Source organism: Magnolia sinica, chromosome 1 (assembly GCF_029962835.1).
Source record: "Magnolia sinica isolate HGM2019 chromosome 1, MsV1, whole genome shotgun sequence".
Taxonomy (NCBI): Eukaryota; Viridiplantae; Streptophyta; class Magnoliopsida; order Magnoliales; family Magnoliaceae; genus Magnolia; species Magnolia sinica.
The window spans coordinates 140,025,139-140,043,343 of NC_080573.1; the positions used below are offsets into that span (position 1 = coordinate 140,025,139).

General features: G+C 42.6%; 1 protein-coding gene across 1 annotated transcript; it reads left to right on the forward strand.

Moving 5' to 3' along the window:
- Positions 1 to 2,637: 2,637 nt before the first annotated feature.
- Positions 2,638 to 3,450, forward strand: LOC131249901 ((RS)-norcoclaurine 6-O-methyltransferase-like). The gene has a single exon (XM_058250641.1). It carries the CDS (start codon positions 2,638 to 2,640, stop codon positions 3,448 to 3,450), a length of 813 nt encoding a protein of 270 aa, XP_058106624.1.
- Positions 3,451 to 18,205: the final 14,755 nt, after the last annotated feature.

The window sequence follows — 18,205 nt, forward strand, 5'->3', positions numbered from 1 at the left end:
AGTGGCCCGCACTGAGCTTGGGCCTCGTGGTGCCAGAGGGATTTCCCCGCGGCGGGTGCTGCAGGCAATCCGCTACCCTTTCTCATCGGCACAGGTTGGTCCACCTTTTCAGGTTAACCTGAGCCGTTCACGTGGGGCTCGTCCTGGCACAGGTGCTTCATTGGCTGATTTTAGGATGGTTCTGTGAGGAGAGATTTATCCCGACGCGTGCTGACTAACAAGCCCGTCCCACCTTTGGACCGGGCTTTAACCTACTTGTAGAGGTGGGCATCGAGACTGAGTTGGGGCTGATCTGACTCAATTTGGTTTTGAAAAAGGCTTGACCCAAACTCGACTTGACTCAGTATCAAGTCCAACATGTCTAAACCGATCTGATTCTAGGTCTAGCTTGGACTAATCCGGACCAAGCCAGACCTGGTCACAAGTGCCGAGTCGGGTCATGTGCAATGGATAGTTGGATACCCACGAGCTGAAATCACAACTCAAAACTTAAGTACACTTATGATGGGATCTGAAACTTACAATTTAAGTGTGTGTGTGTATATAGTTTTGGATCAAGTCGAGTCAGTACCAAGTTGGATTTTGGATCGAGTTGACTCAAGTCACTGGGTGACTCGAACTCAACTCAGTTGGAGTTCGGTTGAACGAAATCAACTCAAATCAGATCGACTCACCCACTTGGTTCGGATTGAGTCGGATCTAAACGAGTCAGGCTACTCGAGTTTGCCAAGTTGAGTTATCCCATGCCTAGCTCTACCTACTTGACTTAGCTTGTACGCAGGTTCTGAGCCTCAAGTGCATGGCCTAGTCACTTTTGGAGTCAGCCTTAGGTTGAAGTCACTTTAGCCCAACTGACCCAACCCAGCCTGGCTTGACCCAACTGTACATACGCTTATTATATTTCACAAATATGTTATTCTATTTCTCTTTAATTCAGACCATAGGTTACAGTACTTTAAATTGTTTAATTTTCGGTGCATGCATAGCTCACTCGATAAATGAATAAATGAATAGATTGGAAAAATTCAAGAAGGAAATCTGGATTTTATTAAATTTAAGGTTCGGTAGGATCTTATTAAGCCTAGGCTCAACCAAATTTTTTTTGCGTCAGGTTTAGGCTTGCCATGGTAGGCCATGTTGAGCTAGGGCGCTGGTCTTAAGGGACAAGTCCGGCCTAGCATAGACGATCCAAACCAGCTCTATTTGTTACTCCTAATGGCCGAACTGTTGCGCTTGGCTAACAGGTAATAAGGCTAGCAATGGGCTGGGACTGGACCAAGCAAAATCAAATTTAAATATGGCCCGCTGGACAACTCCCGTCCACCAGTTTAATATGTGGGCCTGAATTAACCCATTACCTGAATGTGGCACGTGGCTTGCATCTTTACACACAATACACATGTCTGTCTTGCCGACTCAGTGAAGTAAGGAGTGACTCGAGACAGCAACGCCTATTAAACTACGGAGGGAGGAGGATTCTGCTCGCCACAAATAAGAAAATTTTATTTGTTGTAATGTAATTGAGCCACATCATCACATTATGTATTTAATGTAACAATTCTGATAATGATGCGGATTGCGTCCTACCCTGCATGTCTCCTGCTGGGAACATGCATGGGTCTTATCCATACATTTACACACAATAAACTTGTAGAAGCTTTGAGTGGCCACCGTGATGTATGGGTCTTATGCATACATTTTAAGATATAAGCTAGAAAACGAGGCAGATCCAAGGCTCAAGTAGACTACACAAGCATCCTTATGATCCGGTCCAGAACTAGTATAGAAACTGTTGGAGTCATCGTCAGAAACCGGATCCAGCCCCAAATCTTTTGGCGTAGCTGAGACATGATCTATTTGAGTAGCGAGTGGGCCAGCAGCATTTGGGGAAAGATGTGAATTGTTGAGGCCCAATAGATCCAGCGGCGGATTGTGAACAAGCCTACTCTCTTTTCCAGGGACAGATACATCGAATCAGCTAGATTTGGGTGTAAGGCCAAACAAGGGATGATATATTGATGGATGATGTGAATTTCATCGACGTGAAACCGTATCCCCACATTGGATAAAATAGGATGCGGATTGCCAAAGAACTTCTTGGGACTGGCAAGCTAGGTGGCCCCATAATGTTTGTGAGAATTCTACCCCATCTATCCATTTTTCAGATCATGTCAAGGCAAGGGCTCAAAAATGAGATAGATCCAACACTCAAGTGAGCCGCATGTCAAGAAATAATGAGGATAAAGCAACAAGGATTGAATGGCCATAGTTGAAACATTTGTAGGGCCACAAAAATTTTGGATCATGCTATATTTTTGGTTGTTTCGATTTATCCTAACACGAATGAACTTATAAACAGTATGAATGGCATATAAATTATATTATATTTCTTTTTTCTGTGTTGGAGACTACTGGATTTTCTGATCTACTGCATTTTAAGGCCCATGTCATAACATGATCCGGCAATCTCACAAACATTCACAGTACTGCCCCCACCCAGTTTCCTGTCCTAAGAATTTCCTACTAGGCTTCGGGCGGCAACCAGATTCCAGTGAAATAAACCCGTGGCTCAACAGCTGGTAGGCAGGGTTTTCTTATTTAAGTACGGTCCACCAACGGGAGAGAGGGAAGTAAGAAATGGAGAATGCTGAGAGAGAAGAGCTAGTGGGCCAAGCAATTGCGTGGAATCATTCAATGGGATCCATTGATTCCATGGTCTTCAAATGTGCGGTCGACACCGGAATAGTTGAAGTGATCCACGGCCATGGGTCGCCCATAACACTTTCTCAACTCGCGGTTTCACTTCCTACGCCTTGCACCAACATCGACGTCCTCCGTCGGATCATGCGCTACTTGGTGCACATGCAGCTCTTCACCCTAAAAAATGAAGGGTCCGATGAGGAGGAGGAATCATACGGGCCAACCTCGGCCACCAAATACCTCCTGATCAACGAGGAGAAGAGCATAGTACCGTTGTTGAAACTCCAGATGCACGAGAAATGCTTAGCTGCATGGCATATAATGGGGTCTTGCATGCAAGGCAAGGCCGGTATGTCTGCCTTTGAGAGGATGTATGGAGAGGGCCTCTGGGCCTATGCTTCCAAGGATCCAGAGCACAACTGCATCTTCAATGAAGCAATGGCTAGTGGGGCCCGACAAGTGGTGCCTGCGTTGATCGACGGCTATGGGGAAGTGTTCCAAGGGTTAACGTCTTTGGTGGATATAGGAGGCGGCATCGGCACCACTCTACGGTCCATCGCCAAGTCATTTCCCCACATAAAGTGCACCGTACTAGATCTTCCTCATGTGGTCGAGACAGCACCCAGCTGCCCAGAAGTGGAGTTTGTTGCCGGTAACATGTTCTCTTCCATACCCAAGGCCGACGCTGTTATGCTTATGGTAACGTATCACTCTCTTCTTTCTCGAGCAATTAAAAACTCGCTGAGTTGACTCGGGCCTTGCCCAGATCCTTCATTGGATCGCACTTTAGCTCACTACTATTGGATCAGATTTTTTACTCAATCAATTGGCGGAGTTTTCACGAATATCGGATGAGTCAACTCGCCAGTTTGAGGGTTGGGTATATAAATAAATACCTTACTAAAATTTTAGAACCCTGTGAAGTCACCTAACGGGCGCGCGGATTGGGTATTACCCCCATCAGGAACTAGCTTGATACGGACGGTCCTGTCTGTGACTCTGCGGGGCCCATCATAATGTATATGTTTTATCTATGCCGTCCATCCATTTTTACAGACAATTTTAGATTTTAGACACAAAAAATACGAAATTAAAGGCTCAAGTGGACCACAGTAAAGGAAGCAATGGGGATTGAAAGCTTACCGTTGAAAATTTCTCGGTGGCACATAAGTTTTTGATCAAGCTCATATTTATGTGTTCGCTTCATACGGGTCTATGTGACCTTACGAACAGGTTTGGATGGCAAATAAACATAGTTGTAGGCTCTAGTAAGTTATCAACCGTAGTGATTACAATCTCCACTGGTTTGGTCAACTTAAGCCTTCAATATACCCATGCATCCAAACGCACGAACGCGGATTGCCTGCGGCGCCAAGCTGGAAGTTCCTGCGGTTGGAAGGTATGGCTACCGTGTTGTTTGTGAGAAATCCATCCCGTCCAGCCATTTTGTGGGCCACATAATAGCTACCGTTGAAACATTTGTGGGGCACAAAAGTTCTTGATCAACCTAATATTTTTGTGTTTTCAATTCATCCCAGTAGGAATAACCTTATGAACGGTTTGGATGCCATATATATAACATGACAGTGGACGATGTCAAACTGCTGAACATTTCCCTCCTTACCTTGTGTCCTAAATGAGTCGCCGAAATGGACGGACAATGTAGATTTCTCACAAACGCCATGTCCCTACCGGAAACGGATTGGCTACTCCCACTGCAACCAGCCAATGGCTGGTGGTCGGTGCTCTGTGGGCCCTACCATAATGTATGTGTTTCATCCATACCGTCCATTTATTTTTCTAGATCATTTTATTATGTGAGAACAAAAATGAGTTATATATCTATCTCAAGTGGACCACATTACAGGAAACAGTGTTGAATGAACGCTGACCATTAAAAACTTTTTGAGGGCCATAAAAGTTTTGCATCAATCTGATCTTTGTTTTTTTCCCTTCATCTGGATCTGTATGACCTAATCAACAGATTGGATGTCAAATAAACAGTACAATGGGCCTTAGGAGGATTTTAATGGTGGATATCCAATCATTATTTTTTTCCTGTGGTGTGGTCCACCTGAGATTTATATCCCTCTCATTTTTTGGATCAGCCCTAAAATTATCTATAAAAATGGATGAAAGGAATGGATGAAACACATAAATCATGGTGAGTCCCACAGAGCACCGAACACGAGCCACGGGGCTAGTGGCAGGGGAGTAGCCAATCCGTTTCCGTCCCTACCTAGCTTCCGACCGCGGGAAGGGTAGAATGCAATCCACGTCAACCCCTTTTAATCTGTGGTGGGCCACACTTGATTCATAGATAGAGCTGGCCCCGGCTTTACCCTAGCGATGTTCTCATGATAAACGGAGTGGATTTCAGACGAACATACCACAACAAGGTGAGCCCACTTATCCCGGTTACCAAGAGAGAATGCTGCTCTCGCCCAACAGGGTTTCTTTTTGGAGAGAGAGAGAGAGTTACCCGGTGTCAAACACTGTTTTCTGGTGGCGTGGTCCACCTGAGATTTTGGATCTACCTAATTTCTGGGCTCATGCCATAAAATGGTATATAAAAATGGAGACACGGCCTGGATAAATAAATACAACAGTGGGCCTACGGAGCTTTGACACTAACCAGCTGGCTAGTGTTGGGTCACCAGCCAAACCACGGATTCGGTAGTGACCCTCCAAAGCTCCACCATAATGTAGATATATTTTATCCATGCCGTCCATCCATTTTCCAGCTCATTGTAGGGCATGGGGCCAAAAATGAAGCAAATCCAAATCTCAGGTGGACCACGCCACAAGAAACAGTTTTGATTGAAAGGCTACCATTAAAAAATACCTAACGCCCAATGTAATGTTTATTTGCCATCTAACCTGTTGATGAGGTAAAGAAGGCCAGGACGAAGGGAAAACACAAGCAACAGCTAGATCCAAAAAAAAAAAAATCTGCCTCTAGGAAGTTTTTAATGATGGGTGTTCTGTGGTGTGGCCTACCTAAGATTTGGATCTGCTTCATTTTCCCGTTAATTCCCTAAAATGAGCTTAAAAAGGGGTTGGAGGGTATAGATAAAACGCATACATCATTCTGGGGTCCACAGCACAGCAAGTGTTCGAGGGGTTACTACCGAATCCGATCCAGTCCAATCAAAATACAATTAATAATCTAATACGACGAATGACGTCCAAATCAATTCACACCAGCGTCTTCTCTCCGGAAGCGGATTCACGTGGTCCACATTTACGACAAAATGGAAGATGCCATTTTAATGATGTTTCATCCATTAAACAAGTACTCTACATGTCTTCTTCTTCTGCTGCTGCTTTGAATCTGATGTACATGTACGTTCACCTAGAACAGCCAAATTGTGGAGGACTCCCACGCCCGTATAGCAGAGACAGGAAAACACATTGGTCGAATTGTCCTAACAATTCAAGACCGGCGCCTATCAAATCACAAGCTTAAAATGAAATCATCACAGCTGGTTGACTAGTGAAATCCGATGGTTAAGATAATTCCATCGGTCTAAATTTCACCACAGGGCCACAATTTAAATGGTACATTTAGGCACAATATGTGTATGTGTGTGTGTCTATATATATATATATATATATATGGGAAGTGGTACTATAAGGGGGGGCATCCCATGAGGTCGAGCTGTGTGGGCCCACCATGATATGTGTTGAACATCTACCCCATCAGTCAGATGCACCATTCCATTATGGGCCGGGGCTTAAAAATAAAATCAATCCATGACTTGGGTGGGCCACACCACATACATCATTTGAGAAGGGTTACCGTCCCATTAAAACATTCATAATCCTTTATTGGGCCTAGTGAAATGTCTTTCACAAATCCAGTCCATCCATTGTGTGTGTCCCACTTAGATAAGGGATAGGACCAAGTTTCAGCCTCATCCAAAACTCAGGTGGGCCCCAACAAGTGCTTTCATATATTTTAGGCATGTCTTGACATAGTTTTAGATGGTATAGCCCACCTGAGTTCCATATACGACTGATTAATGGGACATCCCATGACCTAAAGGGGATCATCAAATGCAAGGTATTGATGTGGTGGGGCCCACACAGCTTGACCTCATGGAAAGTTCCTGCGAGGTCTACCTTATAGTACCATTTCCATATATATATATATATAGAGAGAGAGAGAGAGAGAGAGAGAGAGAGAGAGAGAGAGAGAGAGAGAGAGAGAGACGGTGTACTCATTGATTTATTCGTTGCTTGCAGTCGGTACTCCACAACTGGGTTGATGAGGATTGTGTGAAGATCCTAAAGATATGTAAGGATGCCATAGATGCAGAGAGAGGTAAGGTTATCATAGTCGACATTATCATCGGCCTAGATGATCCGCATGAGCTTGAACACGTGAGACAACTGATGGACATGATAATGCTGGTGAAAACGGGAGGAAAGGAAAGGACTGAAAAGGAGTGGAGGAGGCTCTTATCTGACGCTGGATTCAATCAATGCAAGATAACACCCATTAAAGCCACTCAATCTGTAATAGAGGCACGTCCTTGATCACCTCGCAGATGCACGTCCCAACTTGTCCATGACATATGAATGACTAGGGTGAGTCTTGCCCGTGCGCACGGCTCATATGTCCGGTACGCATGTTAGGTTGGTACGTTGCACACGTACAAGTACAAATGCAGTAATAAAATGCACGGTGGATTTTTAAGGTTCATAGAACCAGGATGTACGGCTGTGATTTGCTTTTTATTATATTCGATGTTAGTCCTGTATATGTCTCTTGGAGTTGCCGGGATCCTATCAACTTAAAGCATTAGGATTTTCACACTGTGAAATTTTAAAAATGTGGTTTGATAGAAGATGTGCACCATGGCCTCTCACAGTTCATCGTTGTTTGATTTTATTGAGTTGTGCGTCCCCCATTCCATCCATTGATCATTTTCAAGTCAGGCTTATGATTTTATTTTATTTTTAATGTAATTTATGTGAACTTTTAAAGTCTTCGAAATTGGTCCGAAATGATTTTTTTAGAGTAGTGCACATTTTGAATTTCTTAAAAATCTGAACTATTGAATTAAGATTGGATTGGTTGGGCCCTTGATCTACCAGTTTGGTCCATCATATATATATATATATATATTGCCAAGACCTTTTATCTGGATTGTATGTTTGTCCCATGGGATGTGAAGTCATAAAAAAACATTTTGAAGAAAATTGGAGTAAAGATAAAGAGTTATTTAATCTCATTTTAAATGGAGTATCAACAAGAGCAGGAGCCCAAAAATAAAGAAAATTCAAAGCTTAAGTGGACCAAATCTCAAAAAAGCAGCGGGGAGAATGATGCCCTCTATTTAAACCTTTCAACAGTGGGCATTTAATACCCACTGTTTTCTACAGTGTGGTCCAATTTAGGTTTGGATCTACATCATTTTCGGGCCCATTCTCTAAAATGATTTGGAAAAATAGATGGACGGCACAGATAAAACACATAGTCATAGTGGGCCCTACAAAGCTTCGGCCACGTGATGCCACATGGATCTTCCCGTGGCGGATACAGGCAATCGACTTCCGTTAACACACGTGCTAACATGCTATGTGAGGGATGATTCTAACCGTGTATCATCTAAGATTTCACAATTTACATGACTCAGGCCCATCTGCTCATCAAAGGGCAACATTAGAACATCAAATGTGAACCGTTGGCAAGTTTTGTAACTACCATGGTGTGCTTGTAATGCACTGTGAATGAGTTATCGGGACCAGTGGCATGCCAAGGCATCTACACTGTGCGGGCCATCTAATCCATGGCTCGCTCGGATGTCCAGTACACACCCATTGTTATAAAAGGTGACTTTATGTAATTGGCTTAGAAATATATTTACCTTGCCTGTTATGTTGTGTGCATATGGATCTCATGGATTGATGATCCAAATCATCTATATCATAAGCCTCATAGTGTATTGCCAAAGATATTGTTGAAATCACCACAACAGATTTTAGGATCTACACTAGCATTAATTTAGGGAGTTCGAATTTCAAAATGTATACATTGGTCGGCTATAATATTGGCTGTCGAGAACCCTCGGAGGATGATTGTTGCACATTGGTCTTTCACCTCTACTACACTTACATTGGTTGCACACTCAGGTGGAAAGAACCGTCCACTCTGGTAGAATTGGCAATTGAGCACCTCCTTATAATGGGGCTACATGAAGATCAACCCATCTTATGGCTTCCTTAAGCTCATATCTCCTCAATCCCATCACTAGGAGAGAAGCCTTCTCCTTTATTGAGATTTGTCTATTGTACTTAACTCCTATGGAAAGTGTGTACACCCAACAATTGCATGGGTCCCATCTTGATGGTCATGTGATTGATTCAATTTATCGTAACATTGCTAGATGGAAATATGCCATGTGTGGCTCATAACTCTAACAGATATGACATGATAAAAACTTAAACATCAAGGTCATGCATTTTACAATATTGCCAACTACATATACATAGTTGATGTATACAAATATAGCCATGTGAGAAATGGTGGGGTTCATGAGATGAATGGTCCTAAGCCCATTGACACCCTCCTTGCCATCCATGGTAGGTAGAGGTGTACATGAGTCGAACCGAATTGAGCTTGGCATAGGTCGACTCAGCTCGGCCACTAGCTGACCCCAGCTTGCACTCGGCTCGGCTTGCTCCTCAAGCCTGACTGGCCAGCTCGGCTCAGTCAGCAGCTCGGGCCAATTCAAGCCAAGATCAAGCCGAGTTCGCCGGTGCAATACTTTCACAAACACATGGACCGCACCTTCAGATTCTTACTATATGTAAAACAACCACAACAACAATTTTATAGGTAATTTATCAAACACCTTGTAGGCAACATCAAAATCAATAGAAAATAGTATTTGTTTCATATACATACTTCCTTGCCACCAGCCAACACTTTATTGAGTCATTTCATCAAACACTTGGTGAGCAACATCAATATCAAAGTAAGCAAGTCACTGAACTGGTTCGATTCAAGTTGGGGTTCAATCCGAGTTGAGTCAAGTTGAGCTTGGGCAAGCTCGAACTTGGTTCGAAAAATTTTTGAGCTCGAAAAATCAGCTCGACTCAGCTCGAACTCAGTTTCAAACCAAGTCGAATCAAGCTTTTTCAAGTCGAGTCGAGCAAGCTAACTTGGTTCGTGTACAGCCCTAACAGCAGGCTTACTGCATGGACACTCCCCATCCATCCACCCTTTTGCATATGTACAGTAGACAGCCTTATTTTACTGGTAGGCAGGACCATGTGCATTGTTGGGTGATTCACACGAGGACCACTGTGGATGTGTGGGGCCATTATTTGGTGATCTGGACAGTAAATCCAGTATCACCATTGTAAATGTGTGATCCCCCATATATATCCTCGATTGATAGGCAACAACTCTTTCGTATCTAAAACAAGAGCATTTGAAAAGAGGGGCTATTGATGCACGTACACCACATACTTTCAAGCATGGCATGATAGGCCCAAGATCTAGTCCATCCATTCAAACGACACCACTTCCCTAGCTCAAGAATCAAGTTGATCTGCGTGTAGATGTGCTACAATTTGTAAAACAAATGTACGGCTTGAAACTAATTCATATGTTTCCAATATTGGAGCAAACATGCTAATTGAACAGAATTTTTTCTTGAGAAAACATGTTCAAGGTCAAACTAATCCGATGGATAGATTAAGGGAAATTGACCGTATTCGCCTCGAAGTTTGGGTCAATTACCTCGATCGCTACAATACTCCATATATTCCCTAAATGGCATTCTGATAGCTTTTGGAGTTTGTTTCAGACAAAAATGCCCCTTACCTTAGTTCAATAGTTGCACGGTTTTCTAAGAACTAAGAAGTAACGTAGTATTTAATGCCAGTAAAGTGATGTGTATGGAACCCTTTTTGCACGTGGGCAAGGACTAAACTCGTGGGGCTCATATTGATGTATGTGTATAATCCATGCCGTCCATCCTTTTTACCATGTCATTTTAAGGCTAGGGCCCAAATATCAGCCTGATCTAGAGCTTGTGTGGGTCACATAATAGAAAATAATGGTGACAATGGACTTTTCAGGCTCACTGTGATGTTTGTTAGGAGTGGACATTGCCCAAGTCAGGACTTTTTGGGCCCACGCCGAGCTGACCAACAAGGTGGACAGAACGGATCTCCCCATTATTAGCCTCAGGTGGCATGGATTATTCACATACATCAATGTAGGCCCACTAGATGGTCCTTGCTAAGGCCTATCAAAATGAAGACTTCGACCTGTATGGGAAGTGAACACGTTGCAAACTACGACCCATGCAACATGACAACCACGACCCATATAACATGGTAACTACGACCCATGCAAACCACGACTTAAATGGGCCCACATTGATGTATGTGAATAATCCATGCCGCCCATCCTTTTTGTTATGTCATTTTAGGGGCAGAGTCAAATATCAACCACGACTATTTGTGGATGAAAACCATGATCTATTGTGCATGTGAACCACGACACTTCAAATGGATCGTGGTTGTCATGTAGCAAGGGTCGTGGTTGTCACGGGTCGTAGTTGTCATGTTATATAGGTCGTGGTTGTCATATTATAGGGGTCGTGGTTGTCATGAGTCATAGTTATCATGTTATATGGGTCGTGGTTGTCATGTTATATGGGTTGCGGTTGTAATGTGGTAAGGGTCGTAGTTGTTATGGGTCGTGGTTGTCATGTTATATGGGTCGTGGTTGTCGTGGGTCGTAGTTATCATGTTATATGGGTTGTAGTTCTCATCTGATGCTTGCTAGAAGTGGATAATGCCCAAGTCAGGACTTTTTGGGTCCACAGCGAGCTAGCCGACAATGTGGATGGATCGAATTACCCCATTGTGGGCCTTAAGTTATTGTACCAATGGTTTGGTAGAAAAGGAAGTGAACACGTTGCAAACCACAAACCATGCAACGTGACAACCACGACCCATATAACATGGCAACTACAACCCATGCAAACCACGACTTAAATGGGCCCACATTGATGTATGTGAATAATCCATGCCGCCTATACTTTTTGTTGTGTCATTTTAAGGGTAAAGTCAAATATCAACCATGACCCTTTATGAATGAAAACCACGATCTATTGTGCATGTGAACCACGACCCTTCGAATGGATCGTGGTTGTCATATAGCAAGGGTCGAGGTTGTCATATTATATGGGCCGTGGTTGTGAAGTTATATGCGTCGTGATCGTCATGGGTCATAGTTGTCAAGTTATATGGGTCATGGTTGTGGGCCGTAGTTGTCATGTTATATGGGTCGTGGTTGTCATGTTTTATGGGTCATGGTTGTCATGGTTGTCATCGGTCATAGTTATCATATTATATAGGTCGTGCTTGTCATGTTATGTGGGTCGTGGTTGATATAGGTCGTGTTTGTCATGTTATGTGGGTCGTGGTTGATATAGGTCGTGATTGTCGTGCCCCAAAAGGTTTTCAATAGTAGGCTTTCAATTTCATTACTTTCTATGGTGCGGTCCACATGAGCCTTTGATATACCTCATTTTTAAGGTCATTCCTTAAAATGATCTTTCAAAATGAATGAATGGCATGGATAAAATATATACATCACAATGGGCCCAATAAGACCATTCATCTCTACATATATTGGGATGCGTACGTTGAGTAACATGACTTTCTAAAATAGTCTTCCCGAGGTCTTCGGAATCTAAACTCCTCAAAGACTCCTATAGCTACACGTAAGTCGAGTAACTTCTAATCTACATTGGAAGCCAAAGTGGATTGGCTGGTGTACCACCGTGAATGTATGAGGTCTATCCACGCCGTCCATCCGTTTTTCCATCTTATAATAGCAGTTGGATCCAAAATTTAATCATACTCAAAGATCAAGTGGACCTTGCCATAGGAAACAGTTGGAATGATGATTTCCACCATTGAAACCTTTTTATATGATCACAAAGACATGGATGAAAGGAAAAAAATAAATATAAGCTTGATCCAACACTTTTGTAGTGTGGTCCGGTTTATCTTTAGATCTGTCTTATTTTTTGGCTCAAACCTTACGACGAGCTCGCAAAATGGATGGACAGTTTGGATATAACAAATTCATCATCAGACCCACAGAACTTGCTGATGTCAATACACTAGCCAATCTGTTTCCTGAGCGCGGATTAGGTACTACCCCTGCCCGTCTGGAGCTCAGGACGAGCTGGATGTGTAACTCATTAAGCGGTGGTAAGTGGTTACGTCAGAAGGCACGAAGCCATGTCAGTAAACGGAGGCGTTAGCTCGCGTTTATATTCGGTCCACAGAGAACCCCACCGTCTCCTTTTTTTTTCTACCTTTTTCCGTGCGCGGAGGTTGAGTAGCGAGACTCGCTTCTAAAGTAACGTCCCCAAGTTTTGTGGGCCCCACAACGATGCATGTGTTGTATCCACACCGTCCATACATTTGGAGAAATCATTTTAGGGCATGATACAAAGAATAAGTCAGATCCAAGGTTAGAGTGGACCCCACCACAAAAAATAGTGGGGAGAGTGATGCCTACCGTTGAAACCTTCTGAAGGTCCACCATGATGTTTATTTGAGATCCAACCTGTTCATGTATTAACTAAGACATGAAAGAAAGGAAAAAATAACAGCTTGATCAAAAACTTTTGTTGCCCTTAGAACTTTTTAATGATGGGCGTCGCTCTCTCCACTATTTTGTATGGTGGGGTCCACTCGAGATTTGGATCTAACTCATTGTTTGGACCATGCCCAAATATGATCTCTCCAAATGAATGGACGGTATGGATACAAAACATATATCATGGTGGGCCCCATAGAACTGGGTTACGTCACTTCATATATGGCTGCTCAATCCACGCACCAAATAGATAACGTGCATTCCAAGAGAAATTTACGACTATGGACCCGACCTTTTATCCAGCGGTTTTTTGGAAGCAATACAAACTTAGAATACGACTTGGACCTCCTCGTACTGAGTGGAAATTTCAGGACGAAAATACCCCTCCTTTCATGGCTGTGGCTTTTCCTCCCCCATTTCCACTGCTTGCTTTTCCTCTCCCTTTCCACTGTTGCTTTCACCCCCTTTCCTCACTGCGTTTCCGGCAGAAAGACCTAAAAAACCCTTTTTTGGACCCCCCTCATCAGCATTTTGTCTTCTTCTTAAAATGGTCGGTCCAGTGAAGAAAGCACGCAGCACAAGTATATTTTAAACTCAGTTGGGCCCACATTGAATGTATGTAGTTCCATTTTTATTTTTGTACTAGACGAAAAGGTTCTATACGGTCGAGCTCATGGGAACTCCCCATGAGGTCAAGCTGTGTGGGCCCCACCATGATGTATGTCGAACATCAACACCGTGAACTTGATGGGTCCCCTGTAAATTATGGGATAGCAGAAAAATCAGTTGTATACGGAACTCAGGTGGGCCATACCATCTAAAATCATGTGAAGACATGCCTAAAACATATAAAATTACTTGGTGGGGCCCACTTGAAATTTGGATGTGTCTAAAAGTTGGTCTAACCCCTCATCCAAGTGGGACACACATTATGGATGGGCTGGATTTGTGAAACACATCTCGGTGGGACCAAAAACTAAATATGAATGTTTTAATGGAAGGTAACCCCTTTCAAGTTTTGTACATGGTGTGGCCTACAAAAGTCACAGATTAACTTGATTTTTAAGCTCTAGGCCCACCATGGAATGGTGCATCTGACTGATGGGGTAGATGTTTGACATACTTCATGATAGCGTCCACACAGCTCGACCTCATGGGTAGTTCACATGAGCTCGACCGTATAGAACCTTTTCCCACACACACGTATATATGCCCTGCTCATTTTCTAGTTTCCCCCGCTGATTTTCTAGTCTGCCCCGCTCATAATTCAGTTTGCCCCACTGATTTTCTAGTTTGCCCCGCTCATAATTCATCTAATTTTAGCGATTTAGCCCCAAATTGAAGCATATCAAAAGATCAAGTGGATCATACCACGGAAAACAGTGGGCATAATGATTTCCACCGTTGAAACCATAGTCAGCCCAACAGTGATGTTTGTTTGTGATCAAACCTATTCATAAGATCATACAGACATGGATTAAGCCAAAAAAACACAATTATAAGCTTGATCCAAAACTTCTGTGGCCTCTAAGAAATGATCTACATTAGAAGTTCAATTTAAAATTCCATGTGGTGTGGTTCATTTGAACACTGGATATGTTTAGATTTTTCGGCTTAAGCCATGAAATTATTTGTTAAGTTTGTCCCGCTGATTTTCATGTTTGCCCTGCTGATTTCCTAGTTTGCCCCGCTGATTTTCTAGTTTGTCCCGCTGATTTTTTAGTTTGCCCCGCTGATTTTCTAGTTTGCCCTACTGATTTTCCAGTTTGCCCCACTAATTTTCTAGTTTGCCCTGCTCAATTTCATGCTTGCCCCGCTCATTTTCATGCTTGCCCCGCTGATTTTCTAGTTTGCCCCACTCATTTTCATGTTTCCCCCACTGATTTTCTAGTTTGACTCGCTCTTTTGATCCAAACCAAGACCATCCTCAGCTAGTAGAGGAGTTTCCACCATAACTTTGGTCTACACGTATGTCAATCTAGACTATCCAAATCATGAGCACAAAATCTAAATGTACAACATCTCCAATATCACACTCATTGGACAATCCTTACCATCTAAATTGGTAGTCATTAGATGGGCCGTCAGAAAGAAAATGATCAACAGTCCAAAGTCAATAGCTGAGATCAGATCAGCATGATTTTGGGATTCTGAGGCTCCATTGACATTGAGCTCACAACCTGAATTGTCTAGATTGACGTAGATGTATGTCGAGGTATGGCAGCTGAGTCACCACTATCGAGAAAACTGTAAATTTGCATGTAGTAGTGCAGACCCAAAACATTTAATCGTGATCTAAAATTGTTTGTTGTCCATGTTACAACCTGTATAACTACAAATATTAGAAACGAACAACAAAATCCATTTCCCAACAGGATGCATGCATGAGAATTCATATTGGTGCTAATAGAGTGTTAGAATGTAAAATGGTCATAGGGTTGGTCTTTGTGAGTGAACCAAAATTTTCCCACCTAGGGTGAATGATGTGGGGATTTTCAAGATTAAGACTTACATGTCCACACATACATGTGGTCTCTCGTCCATTAACATCTCTTGCACACCCATCTGTATGTAAACCGGGCTCCTTGCTAGGCAGCTAGTGGCCCACCTCCTCCACTTGGAATCCTTCACTAGAACATGATGGCGACCCTTTATCTTTGAATCGATGGAGTAACATACCCTCCAGTACATTACCATTTTCTTCTACCCCTTCAAGAAAATCAAGACTCTTGATTGGTGGAATAACATACCCTCTAAATCACTACCGTCTCCTCCCCTTTCATGCAAATAGAGATTCTCAATTGGAAGATGGTGGCCCACCTCTTCTACTTCAGATCTTCCACCAGATGATGAAACTGGCCCTTTCTCTATTAGTGAAAATGATGTCTCCAAATTCGCTTCAAAATAAGAAGCTCAAGTGGGCCACGTGATAGAAAACAATGCAGATTGAAAGCTGTCAAAATGGAAAACAGTCGGGGTCAACTGGGTTTGACCCGGTCGACCCCAAATCGCTGGATAGTTACCCGGTCAACCTGGTTGTGACCCGGTCGACCCCATTTATGTGAAATTTATCTAAATGGGGTCGACCGGGTAACTGTCCAACGAGTTGGGGTCAATCGGGTCAGACCCGATCGACCCCGACTGTTTTTTATGGTGATGGCATTCATTCTCCATTGTTTTCTATCATGTGGCCCATTGAGCTTTGGATCTACATCATTTTTGGGTACATGAGAGTGAAGTGAAGGGAATTGACTGTGAAATGCATTGAATTGACCTTGAAGTGAAGCGAAATGACCGTAAAATGTATGGAAATATGAGCGGGGGCAAACTAGAAAAACAGCGGAGCAAATTGAAATATGAGCAGGACAAACTAGAAAAACAACGGAGCAAATTGAAATATGAGTGGGGCAAACTAAAAAAACAACGGGGTAAACTATAAAAACAGCAGGGCAAATTGAAATATGAGCGGGGCAAACTAGAAAAACAGCGGGGCAAATTGAAATATGATCAGGGCAAACTAGTAATTGCCTGTTTGAGGTTGCTACGACAGAATGCATTTCTTTGTCAAGATAAAACAAGGGCTTTATTTTTTTTAAAAAAATTTGGTTTGGTGAAACATGAGCTTGTTTTTAACTTGCAAAAACACAGAGAAAGATTTGTTTAAAGCTTCTTTTTCTACTAAATAAAAAAAGAAAAAGGCCCTGTATGGTAGCCACTCCTGGGTTTTTAAAGCAATTTGAAAACTTAGTTATAGAAATCTAATTTTATAGGCAATTGTTGTTTGGATGAAATTTGATAATATTCCATGATTAATTGGTCTAATTTGATGAAGAATATCATGAAATTTATGAGGTTGTGAATGAGATTACAAAGTAGAAAATTCATTCATCGTCCACTAAGATTACAAAGTATGCTATACATTAAAACACTAAATAAATTACAAAGTAGAAACCAAGTAACACTACATGCTGGATCAAATCCTAACCACCACACCATAGTAACCATCGAGTATGTAGAGGCAATTGAATTATTAATTCCTAGGTCCACGAGTACTTTGGCCACCCATCAATACACCCCCATAAGAGCCTATGTGGCAGATAAGTTTGATATCTAAGCCATTCGTTTTTCCATCTATCTTAAGGGGTTGAGCCCCAAATTGAAGCATATCAAAAGATCAAGTGGATCATACTATGAGAAACAGTAGGTAGAATGATTTTCATGTTTGTCCCGCTCATTTTCATGTTTGCCCCGCTGATATCCTAGTTTGCCCTGCTGATTTTTCAGTTTGCCCCGCTGATTTTCTAGTTTCCCCCACTAATTTTTCAATTTTCCCCACTGATTTTCTAGTTTGCCCCATTGATTTTCTAGTTTGCCCCACTGATTTTCCAATTTTCCCCGCTGATTTTCCAGTTTTTCCCACTGATTTCCTAGTTTGCCCCGCTGATTTCCTTGTTTGCCCCGCTATTTTCTAGTTCCCCCGCTGATTTTCCAGTTTGCCCCGCTGAATTTAATGATTTGCCCTACTGAATTTCATGTTTTCCCCACTGAATTTCATATTTTTCCCGCTGAATTTAATGTCTCCCCCGCTGAATTTCATGTTTGTCCCACTGAATGTCTAAGTTCCCTCCCTCAATGTCTAGGTTCCCTTCCACATGTGGGGTTTTGGTGTATACATATTGCGATAAAAATGGAGGGGTATTACATAATCCGATGAACATGATGTATTACAAATAAAACACCATTGTGGGGCATAGCAAGCGTAATCGGATTGCGTACTAAGCTAGTTAGTACGCTCCCATTGTACTAAGTAAACTCAGTTGGGCCCACATTGAATGTATGTAGTATATCCACGCCATCCAT